This window comes from Peromyscus californicus, unplaced genomic scaffold, assembly GCF_007827085.1.
Source record: "Peromyscus californicus insignis strain IS unplaced genomic scaffold, ASM782708v3 Scaffold_9__1_contigs__length_137607984, whole genome shotgun sequence".
NCBI classification, from domain to species: Eukaryota; Metazoa; Chordata; class Mammalia; order Rodentia; family Cricetidae; genus Peromyscus; species Peromyscus californicus.
Window position 1 is genome coordinate 99,335,207 of NW_026294617.1, and position 24,104 is coordinate 99,359,310.

A 24,104-nucleotide genomic window follows, 5' to 3' on the forward strand; every position below is an offset into this window, starting at 1 on the left:
CTAAAGGGCAAGAGAAGATTAATGTCCCAAACGTTAAGTTAGGGTCCTCAGCTAACGTTTCCCTGACTTGGTTAATACATAAGCCAGTGATTAAGCTGCTCTGGCACATTCTGTCCTGTAGCCCAGAAAGAATCTTCCTTATTGTCAGCAGACACAAAGACTAGATTAGTAACTCCAGTCTCTGTCCAACCTTGTTGGGGCTGTGGCTGTTGTGTAGGGTGGGCGTCAAGGCCACTCTAAACTCCATCCAGTGTCACCATGGGAATTCCATGGGGACTCACGAGGCAAAGGAAGGCTCCTGGAGGCCTGCTGTGTGCAGCTGGCTCAGGAGGGCTTGGAGTGTATCTGCCACTGCTCTGTCATTGTGCCCACCACCGTGACACACATTTCTTTAGTTACCCTCATGACAAACAAAACCCCATGCCACAAAATTGCTGGTTGTGATCTCTGTAACATACAGGAAACTTACAGCTCAGAGAGGTTAGTTAATAAAAGCAAATTTGCAGAAGCCGAGGCCCCAAGTCCCATGACCTATGTCAGAGCATGTTGTATAATACTGCCTTGATGGAGTTGGTACAGATCATAAAGGCTACAGCATTCTCCCCAAATGGGGAGATTAGTGAGTGGTGGAGGTTTTGTCAAGTTCAGTAAGTCAAGGAGAAGGATGTGGAGGGGCCAGAGGAAGGGAAGAAGGCAGGAACCTATGGACAGGGAAGGAGACTGCAAAGTTTCTCTGACATCTCAGCTGGGAGGCGTCTAATCTGTAAACTAAGACCTATCCGAGCATGTACGAATGCATGCTGTCAACTGCAGGCTGGCCCCGGTGCTCAGGGAGAGAGTTGAGAGCAGGCAGGTGGTCTCCACACACAGTGCTTGGCCAACCTCTTGACATTCTTTCTGTTATCTGGGGCATGGAAAACTGGGCCAGTTCATGATACTTCCTCTATAAAAGTTCTTTAGACTCAAAATCCTTTCAAAAAGATATTGATCTTTTCTTACACTTTGAACATTTTGTTCGGATAATGCTGCAAGTTTCATTTTGTCACTCTTGAAGAGACACTGTTTTGGATTTTGAGACATGGTTTCTTTGTGTATCCCTGGCTGTCATGGAACTTGCTGGTAGACCAGGCTGGTCTTAAACTCAGAGTTCCTCCTGCCTCTGCCTCCAGGGTACTGGGATTAAAGGCATGTACCCCAACCACCTGGCAAATTTTTTGTTTTTTAACAAACTTCTACAAATCAAGTATGTATTCTCTTAAAAGTACAGTCTTTTGAGTGACTTGTTCAAGATTCAAAAAAAGATACATCGAAAATGGTTCAATTTCAACCAAGTGTTCCACATGAAGTCAGAGTCTTGTGGGATAGCACTGAGCCCACATATTCCGCCCCCAGACAGCAGGACTCTTCTGTTCCTCCCAGGCCCTCAGCCCAGGAACTGTCCCCCTAAAATCTCTGCCTGATTTCATATCTTGGGTCTCTGTGGACGCCATCTACTCTTCCAGTGAATATGCATTAATGTCTGTTACGTGCCAAGCAAATCACCCCACTGGGATTGTAAGCTCTATGAAAGTTCTTTGCATTGGAAAGGCATCTGGTTTGACACTGTAGACTCTGGATAGGCTACCTGGATCACAGTCCCAGCTTGCTAGATGTACGGCCCAAGGCATAGCACTCTGTATCTTAGCAGAGAGGTGACAGCAGTCCCTTTCTCACAGTGATGAGAACCACATAAGTTCACACATGCAAAGCACATCAGTGGTTATGGTTAGCGCCAAGTAAGTTACTTGTAGGGTCACCACAACACAGCACAAGTTAACAGTAGTGAGCAGACTAACACAATAAGGAATACACGCTTTGGGCAACAGTGAATATAAGATGTTTTAGGAAAACACGAAGAGGCCTGTATAACCTAGACTTAGGAAGGTTTAAGAAAGAGCCACATCCTAAACAAGGTTTTTAAAAATCAGTTAATAACAGGACGGGACTGTGATGACAGGGAGGAGTATGTTTGCTTGCAAAGACGGGGAAAAAAGAATGCTTGCTTTCTATGGAGTGTCTACACAAACCGCAAATCACCAAGAACCATGACTACAGAATCTGTAATGTGCCTTCTGTTTTTGTTTGTCATTGTGACCAAAACACCTTGGAAAACAACTGAAAAGAAGGAAAGACTTCCTTTATGTTATGATTTCAGAAGGTTCAGTCCAAGGGGAAAAGATGCCTATGAAGCCCTGTCCTTGATGACTTACTTCCTCCAGCTAGGCCTCACCTCCACAAATGACCACAACCTTCTAAAACAGCACCTCCAAACAGCACCCCCAACTGGGGACCGAGCATTCCGAACATGAGTCAGTGGAACACACTTCATATTCAAACTGTGACACTATATTCACTGAACCATTAATGTATAACCCAGAGAATTCAGATTAACGGGTCAAAGAACAAGTCTCAACTACATTCATCTCCAGCCAGGTCAAAATGGCTGACATTCTCTTTGTCTTCAGTGGCATGCGAGCACGTATGCTTCTCCAAATAGCAGGTTAATTTACCAGTTCCTTGGAAGAGTTTCTACTCCAGGCTTCCTGAGACAGTGTGATTGATGCTTTTCAGCCACCGCAGTGCATTACACACAAAAACCTGCCCAGTAGTTTTTTCTCATTTATACCTAAATGTACTAAGTTTAAGTTTGTATTCTAGTTTTTTAAAGAACAACTGCTTTTATGGCAAATGTTTGGATGGGTCCTGCCAACACTCCCTTGCTTCTCTCACTCCATTGAACTCACAAAAGGCAAGTTTGGGCCTGGCTCCAACCTACAACAGTCTGCTGATCTTCAAGATGAAATCACCACAGAGCTGGATTGTAGCATCAGTCAATGATCTCAGCATGAAAAGAGCAAACGTTAGGAGGACAAGAAGCAAAGTGGACTGTGCACATCGACAGCCCGTGTCAAGAGACCTCAGGGAGCCAGCTGGACCTATGATTAAATGTCAGTTTTGAAAGGAACTAAAGGGGAAACAATTTTCCAGCACGGAATAATTCTTCTTAGAAGGCCAATAAAACTTCTTCCTTAATGATAATAATAATAATAGTAATAATAATAATAATAATAATAATAATAATAATAATAATAATAATAATCCCCAAGGAGATTATTACCCTGGGATAATAGGAGGAGAGGGATTTTGTAATTCATGTGAGTCAATGATTTTCAAATACGTTTTGGCTGAAGAACCTTTTGTTTAAATCATTACCAAGATGTGCAAACAAGCAAAAACACCAACTGCTCTAGTTGGAAGCAGGGTCAGGGTTACCCTCCACCCCCTAAGTACATCTCCATTGATCTTAGCCACACTGCCGAGAAGTGATTCCCCTAAGTACATCCAAACCCCTAATTTTAATCTACTAAGAATTCAAGGAGGGGCAAGGGAGACAGTTGGCTCAGCAGATGGTTCGTGGCACCAGTGAGAAGTGAGTTTGATCCTGGACAGCCACGTAAAAAGCCAGGTATGGTGGCATGCCCCTGTCATCTCAGTGCAGGGGAGGCAGAGACAGGAGGCTGGCTCTCTGGGGGCCACTGGCCAATCAGCCCAATCAGCAAGCCCCAGGTCCCAGTGAGAGACCCTGTCGCTGACGGTAGAATTCGGCTCTGCTTTCTTTCTCTTGCCTGTATTTCCATGTTTCCTACAGAGAATAGGCATTAATTTTATCATAAGAAAAGTGGATCCTTAAGAAATATCAGCAGGCCGGGCGGTGGTGGCGCACGCCTTTAATCCCAGCACTCGGGAGGCAGAGAGAGGCAGGCGGATCTTTGTGAGTTCGAGGGCAGCATGGTCTACAGAGCGAGATCCAGGAAAGGCGCAAAGCTACACAGAGAAACTCTGTCTCGAAAAACCAAAAATAAAAAAGAAAAAAAGAAAGAAAGAAAAAAAGAAAGAAAGGAAGGAAGAAAGAAAGAAAGAAAGAAAGAAAGAAAAGAAAGAAAGAGAAAGAAAGAAAGAGGAAGAAAGAAAGAAAGAAAAAGAAAGAAAGAAAGAAAGAAAGAAAGAAAGAAAGAAAGAAAGAAAGAAAGAAAGAAAGAAAGAAAGAAAGAAAGAAAGAAAGAAAGAAAAAGAAAGATCAGCAGGCAGATGGTAGTCAACATCTCTTTGCAGTATACCCCAGAAACTATTCTTTAAAAGTTATTATTGCAAAGCCAGATGCTGCTCATCCCAGCTACTCTGTTCTCTTAAAACCGTCTTTCTTTGGCAGTTCCAGGAATCAAACCGGGGCCTGAAGTATAGTAGACAAACACACTACCATGAGGCATATCTTCAACACAGTCCCTCCAGCTAGGGAAGCCAAGACAGGAGAATTGTGAGTTCAAAGTCAGCCTGGGCAACACACATAGCATAGCAAGACCTTGTCTCACAGAAAAATGTTACTGAAGAATAATTTTAATAGTATGAGGAAGTATTTGTTAAGATGTTAAACTTAAAAAAGAAGAAACGTAGTTGTTGAGACTGTGAATAGTTGTCATAAAGATATGTATTTTTTAAAATGTAGTTGTCTGGATGGTTTGTCTTCTATTTTTCTGCACATTCCAGATATGTTACAATAAATTATATTATTTGTATAATGGAAATATGGGGCAGGCCAGACAGTGCAGCAAGTTACCACATAAGTCTGATGACGTGAGTTTGATTCCCAGAACCCCCGGGAAATGTGGAGAGAACTGGTTCATGAAAGCTGCCCACTGACCTCCACATATGCACCGTCTGTGAATTCATGTCACACACACACACACACACACACACACACACACAAAATTTTAAAAGCTAAATTTTTTCAGTTAGTCATGTTGCCTAAGCTTGTCTGTAATTCAAGTGATCCTCTTGCCTCGGCTTCTCAAATAGCTAGGATTATAGGCGTGTACCACCACACCTGACTCAGAAGATAGACATGTATGTATTACGGAGAAATGCTGGGCAAGACAATTAGACTCCTTAACAAATCTGTGATCAGGTGTCAAAGAAAATATATACGCAAGATCAATGGTTCTCAAATTACAGAGATTGTAAGAGATACTTGTTGACTTGTTTTAAAAGTAGATTTCCAGCCGGGCGGTGGTGGCGCATGCCTTTAATCCCAGCACTCGGGAGGCAGAGCCAGGTGGATCTCTGTGAGTTCGAGGCCAGCCTGGGCTACCAAGTGAGTCCCAGGAAAGGCGCAAAGCTACACAGAGAAACCCTGTCTCGAAAAACAAAACAAAACAAAAAAAAAAAAAAAAAGTAGATTTCCAATCTCTGTTTCCCAAAAGCTAAGACAATCTACCTGGACATATACAGCTGCCAATCTCTGGTTCTTAGTACTCAAATTAGACTTGATAATCCACATCAGGACTAGTTCAAGGTATGAATATTAATATCTCAACTCAATACCTTCTAATGGGAGCAATTTCCCATTGTACCTCTGAATATTAGGATAGAGCTTACATCTTTTAATCCTCTTATGAAAATAGCCCCTTTATAATCCTTGGTTTCTCAGTTGCCAGTTATTGAGAAGTCTTTGGGGAGATTGAGCTAGCCATAGGAAACTATATCCAACTCCTTCGCTTCACAAAGGAGATTCTGAACATTTTTGGCCTGCCTGAGGTTCCTCTGCTATTTGCCATCTCTGCTCCTGCTACGAGTCTGGATTCTGGTCCCTGCAGCCTGGGGTTCTCTCTAATGGACGATGATGATTCTTCATTTAATGGCAAATAGATTTTTGGACTTTATGTTCATCTCGAGGTGAAGCACTATTTGGGGACAGTCAATACAGAATCCAGGTTTCCATATTCCTTGACCAATTTTGAACAGTCAATGATAATAATCTCTCCCTCCCTCCGTCTGTCTCCCCCCAACCCCTCACCCCTACTGGGTACCTCTGGCTGGCCTAGAACTCACCATGTAGACCATCATGGCCTTGAACTCACAGAGATCTGATTGCCTCTGTCTCCCTAGTGCTGGGATTAAAGGGTTACACCACCACAACCAAAAATCTTCCTCTTCTTTATCTTAGGTGTTTTGTTATAGCAATGAAAGACAAAAATACTCAATATTGATTATTAAGCAATATTAATTATTCTGCATATATTCTTTGCTTTAAGGGGTATTGCTTGTTTGTTCATTGTTTGAGACAGGGTTTCTCTGTGTAGCCTTTGTTGTCCTGGAACTCAATTTGTAGACCAGGCTAGTCTCAAGTTCAGCCTCCTGGGTTCTGGGATTAAAGGCATGGGGCACCATGCCTGGATTGTTTGCTTTGTAAGTGAATCTCATTTACCACTGGGTGGCTTCAAACTATCTGCAGAGCCAAAGATGGCCTTGAACTCTTCATCTTCCAGCCTCTATCTCCTAAATGCTAGAATTACAGGTATGTGCCACCACATCCAACCTCTATAAATATTTTTACAACATATTTTTGATTGTTTGAGAATTTCACATAATGCACACCAATCATCCTCACCCCCCAGTCCTTCCATATCCATCCTTGTGATTTCCCCCCAAAAAAGAAGAAGAAAAATATACCAAGTCCAATTTGTGTTTCCCATATACTACTCACTGGAGCATGGTCAGACTCCCAGTGGCCAGCTCTTAGTGAAAACTGAGTCCTTCCCGACCCTACCAGAAACCATCAACTGTGCAGAGCTACACTTCAGCATTCCTATCACAATTTTTAAGAGTTCTCTACAAATTTTTGTTTGCTCTTTTTCAGACAGGGTTTCTCTGTGTAACCACTCTGACTGTCCTGGAACTCTTTTTGTAGACCAGGCTGGCCTTGAACTCACAGAGTTCACCTGCCTCTGCCTCCCAACTGGTAGGACTAAAGGTGTGTGGCACCACTGCCCAGCAAGAGTTCTCTACAAATATTTTTAATCATGGTATTTATTGCCAAAAGACCTAATCCTATTCTATATTCTCTATATTCTATATTCTAACTCCAATTTAATTATTATCGCCCACTGAGGAAGCCAAACTGAATGATTAAACAGAGCATTTTCATTTCCTGTTTTGTACCCTGATTGACTACTCATAGCTTTAATCTATATGGAGCACTCTTTAAATTATTTGATAAGCTACTCCTGAGTTACCAAGCTCCTCATTTAATAGTCTCCTATGACCAGCAAGTACAATAGCAGTCACAGTTAAGAATACCCTGTATGGCCTCTGCCTACGGAAAGCACCCAGACAAGCCCCAGGTATTAGCTCTTCGGTCCTTGTAGCGGCATTGTTAATAAAATAGGTGGCTACAGAATAATAAACATTACTCTAATTCCAAACACCGACAGAACACACAGCCTATCCGTTTCTTACATTATCCCAATGAAGGGTCATCGGGCTCCACAAATCAAGTGCTACTTATTTACACCAAACAGACTTAAAAATCACCAGTCATGAGTCTGTCAAGTCATATAGAGGTAATTGCAGTCATTCTTAGCCAAACGTTATGAAGGTTTTATGGCGCCTTAGTCCTGATAGCCCACAGTCACGAGCTGTCATTGCTTTGTCTCATAAACTCAAACTATGAACAAATTCATAGTCAAACTATACTACCAGTTTGTCTATTACAGATTACATCCTTTAATAGCAATGTGATGATCTAGCTTCACTATTATCCTAGTAGAACTTAATTTTACTAGTTATGACCCTGTATTCCCACTATGTGTTAGTCACACCATAAAGAATATTCACATACTACCTTAATAACATCGAGGCATCCTTCACACTAGAAAATACTTTGATAGTTATGCATCTACTTCCTATCACTTGATGCCAAAATTACTTGAAGATTTATGTGCTATAAACATAACAAACTATACATTACGAGTCCAAAAATAGAAGCTTAAAATTCCTAATTAACTGGCTAAGAAAGTATGTAAGGACTACTAAGACCATGCCTCCATTTATAACAACATGACCATCCCAACTTGTAGCTAGAGTTTTCCTGCCTGGCCCACAGTCAGGACAAATCTCTCTCACCCGCCAGTCCCAAGCCGCTCAAACCCGATCAAGTAAACACAGAGACTTATATTGGTTTCAAACTGTATGGCCGTGGCAGGCTTCTTGCTAACTGTTCTTACAGCTTAAATTAATCCATTTCTATTAATCTATACTTTGCCACGTGGCTTGTGGCTTACCGGTACTTTACATCTTTCTTGTCCTGATGGCGGCTGGCAGTGTCTCCCTCAACCAGCTTCCTGTTCTCTCCTTTCTCCTCTCTGTTAGTCCCGCCTATACTTCCTGTCTGGCCACTGCCAATCAGTGATTTATTCATTGACCAATCAGCAACACATTTGACATACAGACCATCCCACAGCACAACTTTAAGAGGAAAGTGTTGATCTTGGAGCCAAAATATCGGTGCAGCTCCAAACAAAAGTAATAAATTTATTCTCTTCTTCTATCACCATCTTATACTGCCAAATTTTACAACATAGCGGCTCTCCAGTCAATCCTACATGACCATAATAGACAATGGATTCATTTATTAATGGTATGACTTTTATTACACGCAAACATATGGGATTATGAACAAATTTTCCTCTTCAATCCTGACCCTCACATTGTCCCATTGGACCATTCTCCCTTTGAACCCCTGATCCTTGGGAAAATAGACCGTCTTCTATCTTGCTTGGTCTAAGTCATAGTACTTTTTAGTACCATCACAGCAGTGTTATTTTCTCCTTTCTAATTAGGGCAAAATGAAGGCACACACACTGTTTTGGTGACTCCTCTTTAGCCTTTGTTCACCATGGTTCTTGTTAAGCCATGTTAGATAATGGCCAAAGTCTTCTCATAGGGCTCCAGATCGGCATTCCCTACTATAATTTTACAAGCCACTGTGGGTTTAGTATATTTGTACCTTTTCCTTGTAACCACCACCACAGTATAATTTGGCTTTGCTTCTGTTCTATGACTAGCATCAGCCTCCTCCAATGGACTGCAAGTTACCAAAGAATAGGGACCAGTGCACACTCACGGGGACTTTGCCTACTTAGCCTCACACTGTCAAATCCTGGGTGCTTGAGACACAGCTACTGAGCAGTGTTTTTAAATAGAGATGCTTTGCCTGTTTATTGACTTCTGTCAACTCTGCCTCACTCAAGTGTGAGAGGCTCCTCAGGGCTTCAGACGCCAACCCAAAGCCTCCTCTTGGTAAGCTCCTCTGCTAGCCACACTCTAGTCACACTGATGAAGGGTACCACGGCCTCTCCCACCATCAGTCCAAACGACTCCTTGGCACTGGCCCAGCTCTGTCACAGGCCACATCCTTAAGATGGTGTCACTCAGTGACTCCTGAGCACGGAAACAAAAACACGGTAACTGAGGGAGTTAAAATAAAAATTGAGAATTTAAATCTACTTTAGAAGAATAAATTCATCAGGTAGCCTTCTAATACTAAACGTATGTTTGGAGTAAAAAAAAAAAAAGAGAGAGAGACTACGGTGTCAACTGAAGTGTCTGGACAAAACGTTACTCTTGATCAAGAGGGTGTGCTCGGGAGGAGGGACCATACCTGGACAGGAAGTGCACCTGTTTTTCTGTTCTTCCTCTAAGGAAGGTGTGCCTGTGTGTTTTCCCCACTGGCTGGGGCAGACCTCCCAATCTTACTTAATGGGCTAGCTTGAAAAGAATTGGCACACAGGAAATGGAGAAAGCCAGAGGTGTCCCTGTTCCAAACAGAAAAGGACATCCAATTCCTAGACTGGAGCAGCGGACCTCTGAGTAAACACGGGTTTTAGTGAGTAAGGATTAAAACGTTTGCATGTTAGAAAAGGCTCTTATTTGATACTTCTTACAACAATTCGACAAAAGGAATTTAATTCTTAGATGTTGTTTAGTCTCATATACAGCAAAAAACCAACCAACCAACCAACCAACCAAAAAACAAACAAACAAAAAAACCCCACAGAAACAACAAACAAAAAGCTGGGGATGAAATGGTATCTCTTTCTACAGCAACGAATTCACCATGAACTTTTTTTTCTTGTCTGCTTTGATCTAAACACTTGTTGGGCTTCCAGAAGAGTTCCGCAGTTACATGCACTGGGGATGTAGTAGAGACTGTTACAGGCCAAGCAAAAGGAACGGGTTTGAAAAGGCAAGCAGCAATGCTATCAGATCCTACCAACACCAGGAAATGAAAAGCACGAGCTGAAAAGCACTGGGTGTTGGTGACTTCTCCTGTGCATGCAGCTCTTGCAGGGGAGTGTTCACACACCTGGAAACAAAGCTTGCGGTGTACTGTACCTACAGGAGGAAGTATGCAAGCATGCCCTCCTGGAGACAAAGACTCACAAGTTCTTCTGGTTTGTACTCCTTCCTTTGGCACCCTGAATACATTTAGAAGATTACATTTCTCTTCCCCCACCCCACCCCCCAAACTGTGGTGTTACAGCAACAGTATCATTAAGTAAAATATGTAAGGCATGAGAAGCATATAAATCATGCACAAACACATTAAAGAATTTAAATTACCTTTAATATGATGGAAGAGTGAAGAGTTTAAATGACAGCATCTAGGTTCTCCCGCAACCCTGTTGTTTGTTTTGAAATAGGTATCTCATTAAGTAGCTCGGACTACCACTGGATTCCTGATCCTCCTTGCTTCAGCCTGCAGAGTGGTGGGATTGTAGGTGTGTGCTACCACATCTGGTCAAGGGGTCTAGGTTTGGATCAGGGCTCACTGGGAATCTTCAACAAGTCACTCAACTGAGTGGCTAAGAGCATATGAGTTTACATACATAAATCTCAGGAACACAATGTGTTTCGAGATAATTGTACACTGTGTGAAGATGTATCTTTGTGATTGATTTAATAAAGAGCTGAATGGTCAATAGCTAGGCAGGAGAGAATAGGCAGGACTGAGAGAGAGAGAGAGAGAGAGAGAGAGAGAGAGAGAGAGAGAGAGAGAGAGAGAGATTGAAAGTTAGAATTTGGGACAGTAAGAGAATCCAGCGAGATACTGAAGGAGTTGGGCATCCAGAATGGAGAAGTAAAAAGTCATGTGGCAGAATGTAGATTAATAGAAGCAGGTTCATTTAAGACCTAGTTGGGACAAAGCCTAAGCTAAAGGTCAAGCTTTCAAAATTAATGAGTCTCCATGTCATTATTTCAGGGCTGGTGGTCCAAAGAAAGTCCGACAAGAAAGATCCATTACAATACTGCGATGCTTGCTGATCATGTTATGAATCTGTCAACCTGTGGTAGCTAGGCTGTAACAGGAGAGAGTAGACCAGGATAACAGAAGTTCTTGTGTACCAGGCTTTTTCTTTTGGGCCATCAACCAGCTCCCAAATCATGACACGGAGACTTATTATTAGTTATGAATGCTTGGCCTAGCTTAGGCTTGTTTCTGGCTAGCTCTTTTAACTTAAATTAACCGGTTTCTCTTTAACTACCTTTTGCCTCGGGGCTTTTTACCTGTCTTCCTTCTGCATGTCTTACTTTCACTGCTTCTCGTGTCTGGCTGGCCCAGGGCGTGTCCCTCTCCTCTCCGTCCTCTTCTCCTTCTTCTCTTCTAGATTTCTCCTTCAAGTTATTCTCTCTGCCTGCCAGCCCTGCCTATCCTTTCTCTGCCTAACTCTTGGCCTTTCAGCTCTTTATTAGGCCAACTAAGAGCTTTGGGCAGGCCAGGTGAAACAAATGCAACACGTCTTCACATAATTAAACAAATGCAGGCTGAACAAATGTGACACACCTTTACGCCGTTAAAGAAAGTCCACTGCATAAACAAATGGAACACATCTTTGCCCAGTTAAACAAATATTCCACAACATTCTCGGGCTAGAGATGTAGCTCAGGGTCAGAACACATGTGCCAGGCCCTGGTGTTCATCCCCAGCACCACAAAGAATCCTCCTCACTTTCTGAGCATTTACTATACGTCAAGTACTGGACGAAGAAATCCCCATACCTTCTCTTATTAACTCATCACATCTACCCAATTCAGTAAATATTAATTTGAAAAATGGTAGATGTATAGATCTACACATTAAAAAATGGTCAGCTATTGGTAGTCTCGTGATAGTTCAAGTTACCTTCCTGGTTTTGAGAAAGTGAAACAGAAATTCGGGTAAAATGACATTGAGAGTACTTGCTGATGTGAGATCTGTAAGCCAACATTTCTGAACAACGTGCTGTATTATTAATAAAAATTGGTAGAGAAGAGTGGCTGGAGAGATGGCTCCATGGTTAAGAGAGCTCACTCCTCTTGAGGAAGACCTAGGATTCAGTTCCCATCACCCACATGGAGGAGCTGACACCCTCCTCTGGCTTCCAGGGGCCCTGAACACAGATGGTACACACAAACTCATGGAGGCAAACATACATTACATACACATAAATAAACTTTTTGTTTGTTTTTTGAGACAGAGTCTCTCTACACAGCTCTGGCTGCCCTGGAATGTAGATGAATCACTAAATGGTCTTATTAAACAAAAAACTCGGAGCCAGAAATTGGGGTTAAAGCCTGAGAGCGATCAGAGGAATAGGAAAAGCCACAGCTAACCTCACCTCACCAACTCTGCAGCTTCCAAAGCAAGCTACTTCCTGTCTGCCCATGTACATATGCCTTTCTGTTCTGTCCTCTCATTTGCTCTCTCAGCTCAGCTTCATCACTTCCTCTTCCTGCCCAGCTCTGTCACTTCCTGTCTGTCTGTACAGACCTCCAGACCTCTATGGTTAGTGCTGGGATTAAAAGCATGTTTTACCACGCTTGGCTCTGTTCCCCAGTGTGGCCTTGAACTCACAGAAATCCAGACAGATCCCTGTCTCCCAAGTGATAGGATTAAAGGTGTGTGCTACCATTGCCTGACTTCTATGTTAATATAGTGGCTGGCTTCTTCCTCTGGTCCTCAGGTAAATTTTATTGGGAGACACAGTATATTGGGGGACACAATATATCACCACACTGTAACTTACTATGTAGACCAGGCTGGCCTTAAATTCACAGAGATCCACCTGCCTCTGGCTCCCAAGTGCTGGGATCAAAGGCATGGGCTAAGCAGATCTTTTAAAAAGATCCTAGAAAAGAGAGAGAACAGTTTAGGAAATATGACCACTAAGTTTTAACCAAATATTATTTACACAGGCTTAAGAGAATATATAAAAAGTCAAGTAATGATATCATAGCAAATTCATCAGAAGAATCAGTTATTTATGAAGTAGGCCTTGTTAGAGCTTGCTTCTGAGATAACCCTTTTCATCCATGGACTCTTGTTCATTGGGCCCACAAATATTTACTCCACATCAGCCTCACTTTCTCTGGATCTTCTTATCTTGCCTTCCCTGTTTCTTACGAGTTTACCAACTCAGATTCATTTTTCTTCTTAAAAGATTTTGCCCCCTTACAATTGCAAACCCCATTTGGTTCTAATGCAGCTGACTCATTTCAACAAAAGTGTAAGTTTCTTGAGTAAAGCTTAATAAATGGTCCGTTTGATGCTCTACCCAGTCTACCCCAAAAGGGATGGTGAAGAATCACAGCTTGTGAGAGTGTGGGTGATAAAGCTTTCTCTTATCATCTGCTCTTTACGCTTAGCTTACCTGGAAACTAACTGCCCTGTGATATTCTTATTATTTAGTGTTTCGTGGGCTTAGGCCTTGTCTCTCGAAGTCCAGGCTTCTGAAAGGGCAAGATAAAGCGATTTAAAGATGATTTCATGCGGTACCAGCAAACAGGGTAAATCAACACGCGGGGAGAAAACCTGATCATCAGTTTGGGGAGGAGGGTTCTGGAGCGAAGCCAAGCAAAGCCAAAGCACTGGCAGGGCGCGGGGCAAGGGGAACTTCAGAGAATTAGGAGCAGGCAAGATGTCAAAGACGACGGATCTCCGGCTGTCCTTAGAAAGAGGCTGTGCGGAGACCCGCAGCGCCGCGGCCGCCCTTGGCTGGGGAGCGCGCCCCGGGTGGGGGCCGTGAACTCCCAACGAGGCGGCGGCGGCGGCGGCGGCGGCGGCGTAGGGCGCGCGGCGCGCTCTGGCCAGCAGGGGGCGCTCCTCCGCGCGCCGCGCTCCCCCCGCCCCGCCCCGCCCCGCCCCGCCCCGCCCCCCGCGGCGGCGCCGCCCGCGCCCCGCCGCCCGGCGCCACGCCCGCCGCAGGCCGAGGGCCAGTCACCCGCGGGCCTGCGCCCCGGCCGGCCCTTCCGCGCCCCGCCCCTGGCCCGCCGCGGGACGAGTAACGGTTACGAAGCACTTTCTCCGGGTCGGTTTCTGCTTAGTCATTGTCTTCCAGGAAACAGCTCCCTCAACCCGGGCGGCCGCAGAAACCGCAGCGGCCGCCCGCCGGTCCGCCCGTCCGTCCGTCCGTCCGTCCGCCCGCGCCGGCGCCGCCCCTCCGGGACCGCCTCCCCGTCGCCGCTCCGGCCTCCTCGGGCCCGAGCGCACACCGGGCTGTGGCCGCGCGGAGCCCGGCAGCCTCGCGCTCGCCTCTCGGGCCTGGGGACACCGCGCCCGGCGGAGGCAGCCGTCTTCCCGCCCGCCCGCCCGCCCCTCCGCGGCCCCGTCGCTCCCCGGTCCCCCCAGTCAAGGCGGCAGCTGCCATGGGCACCGACAGCCGCGCGGCCGGGGCGCTCCTGGCGCGGGCCAGCACCCTGCACCTGCAGACGGGGAACCTGCTCAACTGGGGCCGCCTGCGGAAAAAGTGTCCGTCCACGCACAGCGAGGAGGTGAGCACCGTGGGGCCGGGCTTCCCGGGAAGGTGGGGTGGGGTGGGGGGCTGCGGGGACATCCCGCGGGCCTCGGGGCAGGTGGGGGACAGGCGGGACGCGCCAGGGCTCCGCCCGCCCCGGAGGGAGCTATCGCGGGGGAGCTGGGTGCCATCCCGCCTGAGCAGGTGCCGCTGCACGGTGGGCTCTCGGTTGATCTCTCCACTCTCCAGCTCACTGGGTCCCCTACCTGGCTGGGCAAGTTGGACAGAGCCACTGCAGCCCTGCATCCTCAGCGTCCTTGCCTCTCCCCTAGCCGGGTCCAGGAGTCTTAGGTTAGTGCTTGGTAGATGAACTAACAAATGCGCTCGACTTTGACGTCACTGACATTCGTTTCTCTAATGGGTTGAATTTGGATTTGGGGGTACTTACTGCAAGTTAACATTTTAGTTGCTTCAAAACGAACAGCACGGCGGCACATGCCTTTAATGCCAGCCCCGGGGAAGCAGAGGCAGGAGGATTTCTTAGTTTGAGGCCAGCCTGGTCATAAGGGAATTCCAGAGCTACACAGAAAAACCCTGTCTTAAAACCGCTTCCCCCCCCCCCCCGCCCCCAGAAAAAACCCTAATTACTAGTTGGAAGTGACAAAGTTTAATGTTGAATTTAAAACGTGTTGCATTTGTGTTAATGGACCATTCCTGGGCCAGTAGTTCTCCACAGACCATGCTACTAGTTGCAGAGGTATATTGGAGCACGTTTGCCGCTTAAAAACAAAAGAGATGTGCAATTATTATGTGTTGGAAAAAATAAGCTGGGTATGGTGGTGCACTCCAGTACCCAGACTCAATGGACTGAGGGATTGGATGTGGAATCTGAGGCCAGCCTGGGCTACGATGTGAGACCCTGTCTCAAAAAAAAAAAAAAAAGAAAAGATAAATAGAAACTCTTTAAAATATAAAACATTGACATTCAGGAGCTGTATGTTTGAGAACATTTTCCTGTCTGTAACTTTAACCCTGAGTAATATCCTTTCATCAGGTTGTTGTAGAAAGTAAAAGATGGTATATGAAAATACTCAGCATACAGGCTTTTTATCAACTGTATCATCAGAAGGTAAACACTTCCTAAGTTATGTCATATTGTAGCATTTGTACCTGTCATCAGACAAGCCTCAGATCTTTTAATGAGACCAGCTATACAACAGCACCTGGCATCCTCCTCATTGTAAACTGAGAGCCTGGGCCAGTCAGATTTAGGAACCTGAGTCCCTGGCCTAGCCCAGCCCATGTGTGTTCAGGTTCCAGCTAAATGTGTATGTTTTTGCTTATTTCTCCCAGGGGTATTACTATATTTTGGTACAGAGAGCCCTAATTTCCCCCTGCACTGAGTCCAATCGAGCATTTTGCCACGAGTATGAATGTACTGGGTGAAACATTCTCTTATCTAACCACAACACGCTCTGGTGGCTTTCAAAGTTGTTTTTTTCTTTAATGTTTGATTAATCCTGTGAGAATTTCAGTGCATCTCTCAGCCATCATCAGAGAGGCTTTCAAAAGTTTTTGACTGAAAATAATAAATATTTTATCCATTTAGTTCATAGTTCATCATTTAGTTCTGTTTCTGTGTGTGTGTAGGCCCAAATTACTCAGTGTCTGAGAATGTGAGCTTGCTTTACCCAGTAGGGCTGCATAAGGGGATGATTTGACGACAGGCGTGGTTACCAGGGGTTTGGAAGGGTCTGCATTTGGCTGTATGGTGTGGTTTGATTTTGTAAGGGGGAGGTCTTTTGCCCCGCCCCTTGGCATTGTTATAAAAAGCCCTTTTGAAGAGGCAGAAGGGGCCATTGGGTATTGACCCAGGTCTTCCCAAAGCTATCCTGTGTTTCTGTCTTTCTCCACTTCGCTATCTTTCTATCTACAAGTTTCTTATCCCTCTTGCCTCCTCATAGGAACTCTGGGAAAAGTGGGAGCTGGCCTCCCACATGTGTGTTTATCAACATATTAGAAAGAGGTTGCACAGAAGATATCATTAACCCTTTCATACTTTGTGGTAGATATCATTAACCCTTTCATACTGTATGTTAGATATCATTAACACTTTCATACTGTATGGTAGATATCATTAACCCTTTCATACTGTATGGTAGATATTTTTTTCAATCCTGTTGCACTTTGTAAAAATTGATTTTTTTTTTTTAAACTGGGTGTAGTGGCACATGCCTTTAATCCCAGAACTTGGAGGGAGGGATCTCTGAGTTTGAGGCCAGCCTGGTCTACAGATTGAGTTCCAGGACAACCAGGGCTACACAGAGAAACCCTGTCTCGAAAACAAAAATAAATAAATAAACAAACAAATAACCTGAGCTAAAATGACCCACTGATTCAATGACTGCTATTCCTCAACAATCTTTGCCATTTATAAAAATATAATTCTTTAAATTATGTGTGTGCTTGTGCACGTGTGTCAGATCCCCTTGGAGCTGGAGTTACAGTGGCTGGGAGCTGCCTTGTGGGTGCTGAGAATCAAATTTGAGCCGTCTGCAAGAGCAGTAGGTTCTCTTAACCACTGAGCCATCTCTCCAGCTCTTAAAAAATTGATTCTTAAATGCACTAATGTATGAAGTTTGAAAAAATTGTTGAAAGGATTAATAATGGTCTGTAGTGTTTGCTCAGGGCGTTTCCTAATGGGACAGAAGCGCAAACTAGAAAACATTGAGGAAAGCCCCAAGACATGTCAGCATAGTATAAGGAAGCCATAACAGATTAGTTAGAATGCAGTGGGTGTGTTCTGTTTCTGCATGGAGAATTCTCTTCTGTGTGTGAGCTCAGAGGCCAGAGGCTGATGGTTGATATTTTCCTCTATTACTCTTGATCTTGATTTTTAGACAGGGTATCTCACTGAGCCCAAAGCTCACAGATTGGCTAAACTAGCCTGTCTCCACTGCCTCGTGCCCCCAAACCCTCACAGGTTCGGGCACCCACCACCATGCCTGGCTTTTACCTAGGTCCTGAGATCTGAGTTCAGATCCTCCTGCTTTGTGTGGTATACCTACAGAACCATCTCTGCAGTCTCTGCATAAAGAATTTCCTGACAGCCAGAGATCAAAGTGGTCTGTGCTGTTTGAAACAGTTCAACTTCACTGAAGAGATTAAGGAAATTGGAAAACAGAAACAACCACTATTTTTTTCAAAGCCTGACCATCTTTTTTACTCTTAAAGAGTCTTTTTTAAATTTTTTTATTTTATTTTTTCAATGTATTTTGATTGTATTTCTCCTCCTGTGATTGCTCCTCGGTCCTCCCCACCGCCCCACCCATCCAACTTTATGTTCTTTCTTTCAAAAAACAAAAACCCACAAAACCTCAAAATGAACAAACAAAAGACCAATAAGACAAAACAAAGCAAGACAAAGCCAAACAAAGTCCACAGGAAAAGCCATGGAGTTGTTTTGTTGCCCAGCCACTCCTAGGCATGGGGCCTGCCGTGGATATGGTAGATAGACCCACTGACACTCCCTCCACTGGAGAAAACCGATTTGTTCTCTCTTGTCAGTTGGTATCAGTTGCACATAGCTTCAGGGGTAGGGGTGGAACCCCATGTCCACATCCCTCTCTCAGTGCTGGGACCCATCTGGCTTGAACCTGTGCAGGTTCTGTGCGTGCTGCCACAGTCAGAGTTCATGTGTGCATCAGTGCTGTTGTGTCAGAAGACCCTGCTTCCTTGGAGTGGAACCCACCACCTCTGGCTCCTACAATCTTTCCACCTTCTGCATAGATCCCTGAGCTTTGAGGAGGGGGTTGGTGAAGACATCCCACTTAGGGCTGTGTGTGCCAAAGTCTTTAAACATTGTCCTGTTTAGTCTCTGTGTTAGTTCCCATCTGCTGTCAGAAGCAGCTGCTCTGACATAAGTTGAACGAGGCACTGGTCTGTGAGGTTTTTGTTTGATAGCCTCTTTTTCGTTGAGTTTTATTTTAGTTTGGGTTTTCATTAGTGATGTATTTCTTTCTTAAATTTTACTTTACTATCCTATACTGTTTTCCTTATTGCATTCAAGTGTATTTTCACGATCTTCATTAAGACATCTATTCGTGTCCTCTTTAAGGTCCTGGAACAATTGCTATTTTGAAGACCTTGTCTTGTGCTTTGAATAAATTACTTTTCTCAGGGCCTGTTGCAGTAGAGTTGGGCACAAAGGAGATGGACTAGAAAGGAAGGCTCAGAGATTCTTATTTTGTCAGCACTCAAAAGTAGAAGCTCTCAGCGAGGACAGCCCACGTCATGTGTCTTGGCAGTCTGTTCCTGACGTTATTCCTTGGCTTCCAAAAGCTTAGTGTATTCTGCAACCTCATTTTTCTTAGTGTGTTGTTCTTCAGAGCAGTTGGTCATTGAGTTGCAGGACAGGTGGAATAACAAGATGCTGAATTTGGGGTGCTTCTCGCCTTCTGTGTTTATGACAACATATTGGTGGACATTATCTTCTTTAGAGGGATTGAAAAGTTTGAGGATTCTACTTGCTCTTTTGGGTCCCAACTGCTGAGGCACAGAACTATCTGGCAGTACAGGAATAAATTTCCCCTCCCCTTTTTTTTCAATAACTAAGTTGAGAACACTCAGATTGATATCCAGAATGCCTCCCAGACTTGCACTTCCTTGGTCCCGTTCTCCTTGGTCTATAGTAAGAATGCTCTTTGCTCAACAACAGGTACACACTGCTGTAGGTCAGGACAACCTGCCTCTTGAAAAGATCTCATCTGCCATCCCACCGTGGATTCAGACCACATTACCCTTCCACTCTGTACTCAGGGCATTGGCAGTAACTTCTGTGGCTGTGTTTGAAGTTCGCATTCATTGTTGATGGCTAGTCATCTTGATGGAGCTGATCACTAGGAGGATCCATAAAAAAGATTTAAAAAAATCACTGTAATTAAAACAAATTTACCCATTGGTAGAGTTCATTTGTATGTTTTCATTGTATGTGTGTGAGTGTTTAGCCTGTACGGATGTCTGTGTACCACATGTGTGCCTGATGCCAATGGAGGCCAGAAGAGGGTGTTGGATTCCCTGAAACTGGAATTAAAGATGGTTGTGAGCTGCCATGTGGGCACTGGGAATCGAACCCGGGTCTTCTAGAAGAGCAACCAACGCTCTCAACTGATGAGCCATTCTTCCAGCTCCTTAAATACATTAAAAAAAAGTCTATGACCTTTGCCAAGACGTTTGTCTAGAATTTAATGAGATCAAATATTAGGTTTAAAAATAGTTACTCCTATTTGGCAGGGCTGAGATTCCAAACCAGCATCAAATACTGTTTGATTTTTAATGAGCCTCTGTGAGACTTTTGCCCATTCAGTCCTGTCAAACCTACAGCCCATGAGCCACATACAGCCAACACATGTGGCCTCAGACAAGATGGTAAACACACTTAAAACATTTATCTGTAACTCTGTTGTGTGATTCTGGAGCCTGACTGTTGGAGATGACAGCATTGTGGTGTTGCAGTGTCAAAAGTTGGACAGGAAAACTGGGCTTGGTGGTACTCACCCAGAATCTCTGCACTTGGTGGTACTCACCCAGAATCTCTGCACTTGGTGGTACTCACCTAGAATCTCTGCACTTGGTGGTACTCACCCAGAATCTCTGCACTTGGTGGTACTCACCTAGAATCTCTGCACTTGGTGGTGCTCACCTAGAATCTCTGCACTTGGTGGTACTCACCCAGAATCTCTGTACTTGGTGGTGCTCACCTAGAATCTCTGCACTTGGTGGTGCTCACCCAGAATCTCTGCACTTGGTGGTACTCACCCAGAATCTCTGCACTTGGTGATACTCACCCAGAATCTCTGCACTTGGTGGTACTCACCCAGAATCTCTGCACTTGGTGATACTCACCCAGAATCTCTGCACTTGGTGGTACTCACCTAGAATCTCTGCACTTGGTGGTACTCACCTAGAATCTCTGCACTTGGTGGTACTCACCCAGAATCTCTGTACTTGGTGGTGCTCACCTAGAATCTCTGCACTTGGTGGTACTCACCTAGAATCTCTACACTTGGGAAGTAGAAGCAGGAGGGTTATTTGGGAGCTATATCAGACTCAATTCCACCACCTACAAAAGGACATACACGGTGGGTATTTGACCAATTGAGTTGTGTGGTAGTGTTTTAAGTTGTTACATAATTCCAGATCTAATGACTGGCTAAGTTGTGATAATTGATCTTTAGTGATATTGTGTGAGTATCCTAAGACTAAAGAGACTAAGAAACAGAAAAATACAAGGTGAATATCCAGGCAATAGAGATAATATGTAATTTATAAGATTAAAAATCATATGTTTATGATACAGCTAATGAATTTCTCAAGTAATTAACTGTGGAACTTTTCTATAATTTGTCCAGAATCCAAGATTGATTAAAAAAATGATTTCAGAAAAGAGACCACTACTTTGAGAAGAAGCTTATCTTCTTGGATTGAGGGATGCATCCGCAGAGCCTCACTATATAAACCAGTCATCTTCCCAGAGGGAAGCATCTTAGCCTGTTTGCAAATGCGAGCTAAAGCACTGCCCGTAGTTAGCCTCTCCCCGTGGGTCAGTCAATCCTGCTGCTTCAGTGCTGTCTGGTTTGTAAGAAGACGCTGACGTCTTCCCACACAGGAGGAGTTGTGAGGATGCAGATGAGGACTAGAGGCCATGACTGGGAACAGGAGGGGTTGAAAAGAAGGACATCAAGAAATGGGAGAGGAGTTGAGGACAGAGGGGATGAGGGAGGAAGAGGAATGGGGAATAAGGAGGAAAGAAACCACAGAATCAAATTCTGTTTTGAAAAACACAGTAATGAAACTTAATTCTTTGTAAGCTGAAAAACAAAAACTCCAAAACTTAAAAAAAGAAACAAATGTTTATTTGCTTCTTTATATATAGAGATTTGTAATTGTGTGGAAAGGATTATCAGATAATTTTTCATCTGACCAGTTTAATTGAATTATGCTTTGCATAACAATACAGATCTTATAACTTGAATCCAGGTGAGTTATTGTGGGTGGCACATAAACTATTCTAGATTGCAAATATTAACGTTAAGTGGCTCTGTTACTTTGAATAGGTACCCTCTTGTCCCTTGTAATTATCTGTACTAAGAAGTGGTAAATGCATGTTGTATCAGTCTTTATCATAAGCAATCATAGTTGAGATAGTGAGTTCAAAAATTTAGCCCCTATTGCTATTAAGAAAATGCTTTTGCAACTCAGGGGCTTGTAGTTACTCATTCCCTTTTTCATTGATTGCCCACAGAATGTGAACCACTGTGCCCTTGCTTATCTTTAAAGCAGTGATTTATAGTTGCCAGAGTTGGTTAATTAGTGATGGAAAAGAAGTTTAGAGCCAGGCTACAAGGTGGCTCCAGCAGGCACTTGTCCAGGCAGGACACCCCGAGCTTGATTCCCGAGACACATAGCAGGAGAGAATTGCTTCTTGAGGCTACCCATACATGATAAAACAATGCAATACATCTTTTTAAAGGAGTTAAGTGAGGAGTTGGAGAGATGGCTCAGCAGGTAAGAGTGCTTGTGGCTCTTGCCGAGGACTGGGGTTTGATTTCCAGCACCCACTTGGTGGTTCACAACCTTGTAACTCCAGTTCCAGGGGATCCAGTGCATTTTTCTGGTCTCCATGGGCACCAAGCACATACATGGTATACATACATACATGCAGGCAAAACACACATAAAATAAAATGAATACATCTAATAAAAATGTAAAAATAAGTTTAGTGAATAATGAAATGGCATATTTTCCCTAGTAGAAGACACGCCACTAGCATGCTTGGTATATAGTAATAAATAACATTTTCTAATTATTTTCTGTTATGTATATCTAGGTCTTTACTCATTAAGTAAATATGCATCTTATATGAGACCACTCTCACTGACATTGATATATATATATATATATATATATATGCATATTTTAATTTACAACATAGAATGGTGCTAGTATAAAAATCTGTTATAAAGACATTGGAGATAAGGTAAAAAGTGTCCCTCCCCTGTGTGTTAGGAGATGACTTACAGATTGTCGTGATGTAGGTGATCCATGCTGGTAGCTTTCAGGCTGTAGAATTGTGTAGCGACTGGAATGAATTTGTTAAACGAAAGTTTGTTAAAATGAAAGTTCTGGTGGTTCTGAGAAGGTCTTTGGCAGGTCTGTGATTGTGCTCGGAGTCTGAATGTTTAGATGTTTTGGTGCTGGCGACTGAACCACAGGCTGGTCTCAGGAATGCTGGGCAGCTGCTCTGTTACTGCGCTGTATCCCTGAACCAAGACCGATTTTTAAAATGTATGTATGTGTTTGACCTGCGTGTGTCAGTGCGCCACTTTTGTGCCCGACACCCATGGAGGCCAGAAGTGGGTGCTGGTCATCTGAAACTGGAGGTAACAGACAGTTGTGCTGTATGGGTCCTAGGAATCGAGCCTGGGTCCTCTGAACAATAGCCAGGGCTCTTAACCACTGAGCCATTCCTCCAGCCCTGGTTTGAATTTTTAATAGTATGACGCAGGTCAATCTAACATAGAAGTTCCTCTGGCCAAACTTATTCTCTGTTACTTTTTAAAAACGTATTTCTATTTATGTGCACATGTGTGTTGCTGCTTCTCTGTATACGCACTACATGCGTGCAGTTGCCCGCAGGCCCGAAGCAGGCATTGGATCCCTGGTACTGGAGGTGCTGGTAGTTGTGAGCTGCCTGATGTGGTGCTGGGAGCTGATCCCAGGTCCTTTGCAGGAGCAACAAGTGCTCTTGGCTGCCGAGCCTTCTCTGCAGTCCATTGTTTATTTTTGAGGAGTGTAGCACAGTGACAGTAGTTTATGTGAATTCCGTTCAGACTCCATCTAGATTCTCAACCATTTAGTTCAGAACTTGTCCTGCTTCCACCTCCTGGATGTTGTTGGAATTAACAGTGTGTGCCACTACAACCCTGGCCCAAGTCTTTATAACCTACCCTTGAAATACTTTTTTTCTTTATGAATACTTTTATGTCTTAAAGTTTCACTGGTACAAAATCACCTTCAAAATAATTAGACTACCACTTCCAGCCAAGAATGAATCAAGGCCCAGGTGTGGTGGCGCACGCCTTTAATCCCAGCACTCAGGAGGCAGAGGCAGGTGCAGCTCTGTGAGTTTGAGGCCAGCCTGGTCTACACAGTGAGTTCCAGGACAGCCAGGGCTATGTGGAAGAGACTCTGTTCCCCCCACCCCCCAAAAAAAATTAAGAATAAAATAAAGCAAGGTTTGAATTGATAGTGTAGGACACAAAAAATTTAAAGAATTAAACATGGGCTTGTATAGTATTTTCTAATAATACCTCTTTTCTCCCTCCTTCACTTACTGATGCATCTTTACTGAAGTACTGGGTGTGAAGAGCTGTTGATTAACTTTGAAAATGCTTC

General features: G+C 44.0%; 1 protein-coding gene and 1 long non-coding RNA gene across 4 annotated transcripts in view; one reads left to right on the top strand and one right to left on the bottom strand.

The window, feature by feature from the left end:
* Positions 1 to 5,306: 5,306 nt before the first annotated feature.
* On the bottom strand, positions 5,307 to 24,103 carry LOC128105443 (uncharacterized). Of its 3 annotated transcripts, none has more exons than XR_008216329.1 (3): positions 14,915 to 24,103; positions 13,566 to 13,644; positions 5,307 to 13,043 (listed from the first exon to the last, which is right to left on the bottom strand). It is a non-coding gene; the product is annotated as an uncharacterized LOC128105443 (long non-coding RNA). The 3 variants fall into 3 exon arrangements; XR_008216331.1 differs by lacking the exon at positions 14,915 to 24,103 and having other exon boundaries at positions 5,307 to 10,240; positions 10,498 to 13,043; positions 13,566 to 13,966; XR_008216330.1 differs by lacking the exon at positions 14,915 to 24,103 and having other exon boundaries at positions 5,307 to 10,352; positions 10,498 to 13,043; positions 13,566 to 13,966.
* Gclm (glutamate-cysteine ligase modifier subunit) overlaps positions 14,111 to 24,104 on the top strand; it is a 29,286-nt gene continuing 19,292 nt past the window's right edge. The window contains exon 1 of the mRNA XM_052730601.1: positions 14,111 to 14,685. Coding sequence (XP_052586561.1) covers positions 14,560 to 14,685 — 126 coding nt within the window. The 5' untranslated portion in view covers positions 14,111 to 14,559. The remainder of the gene's footprint in view (positions 14,686 to 24,104) is intronic.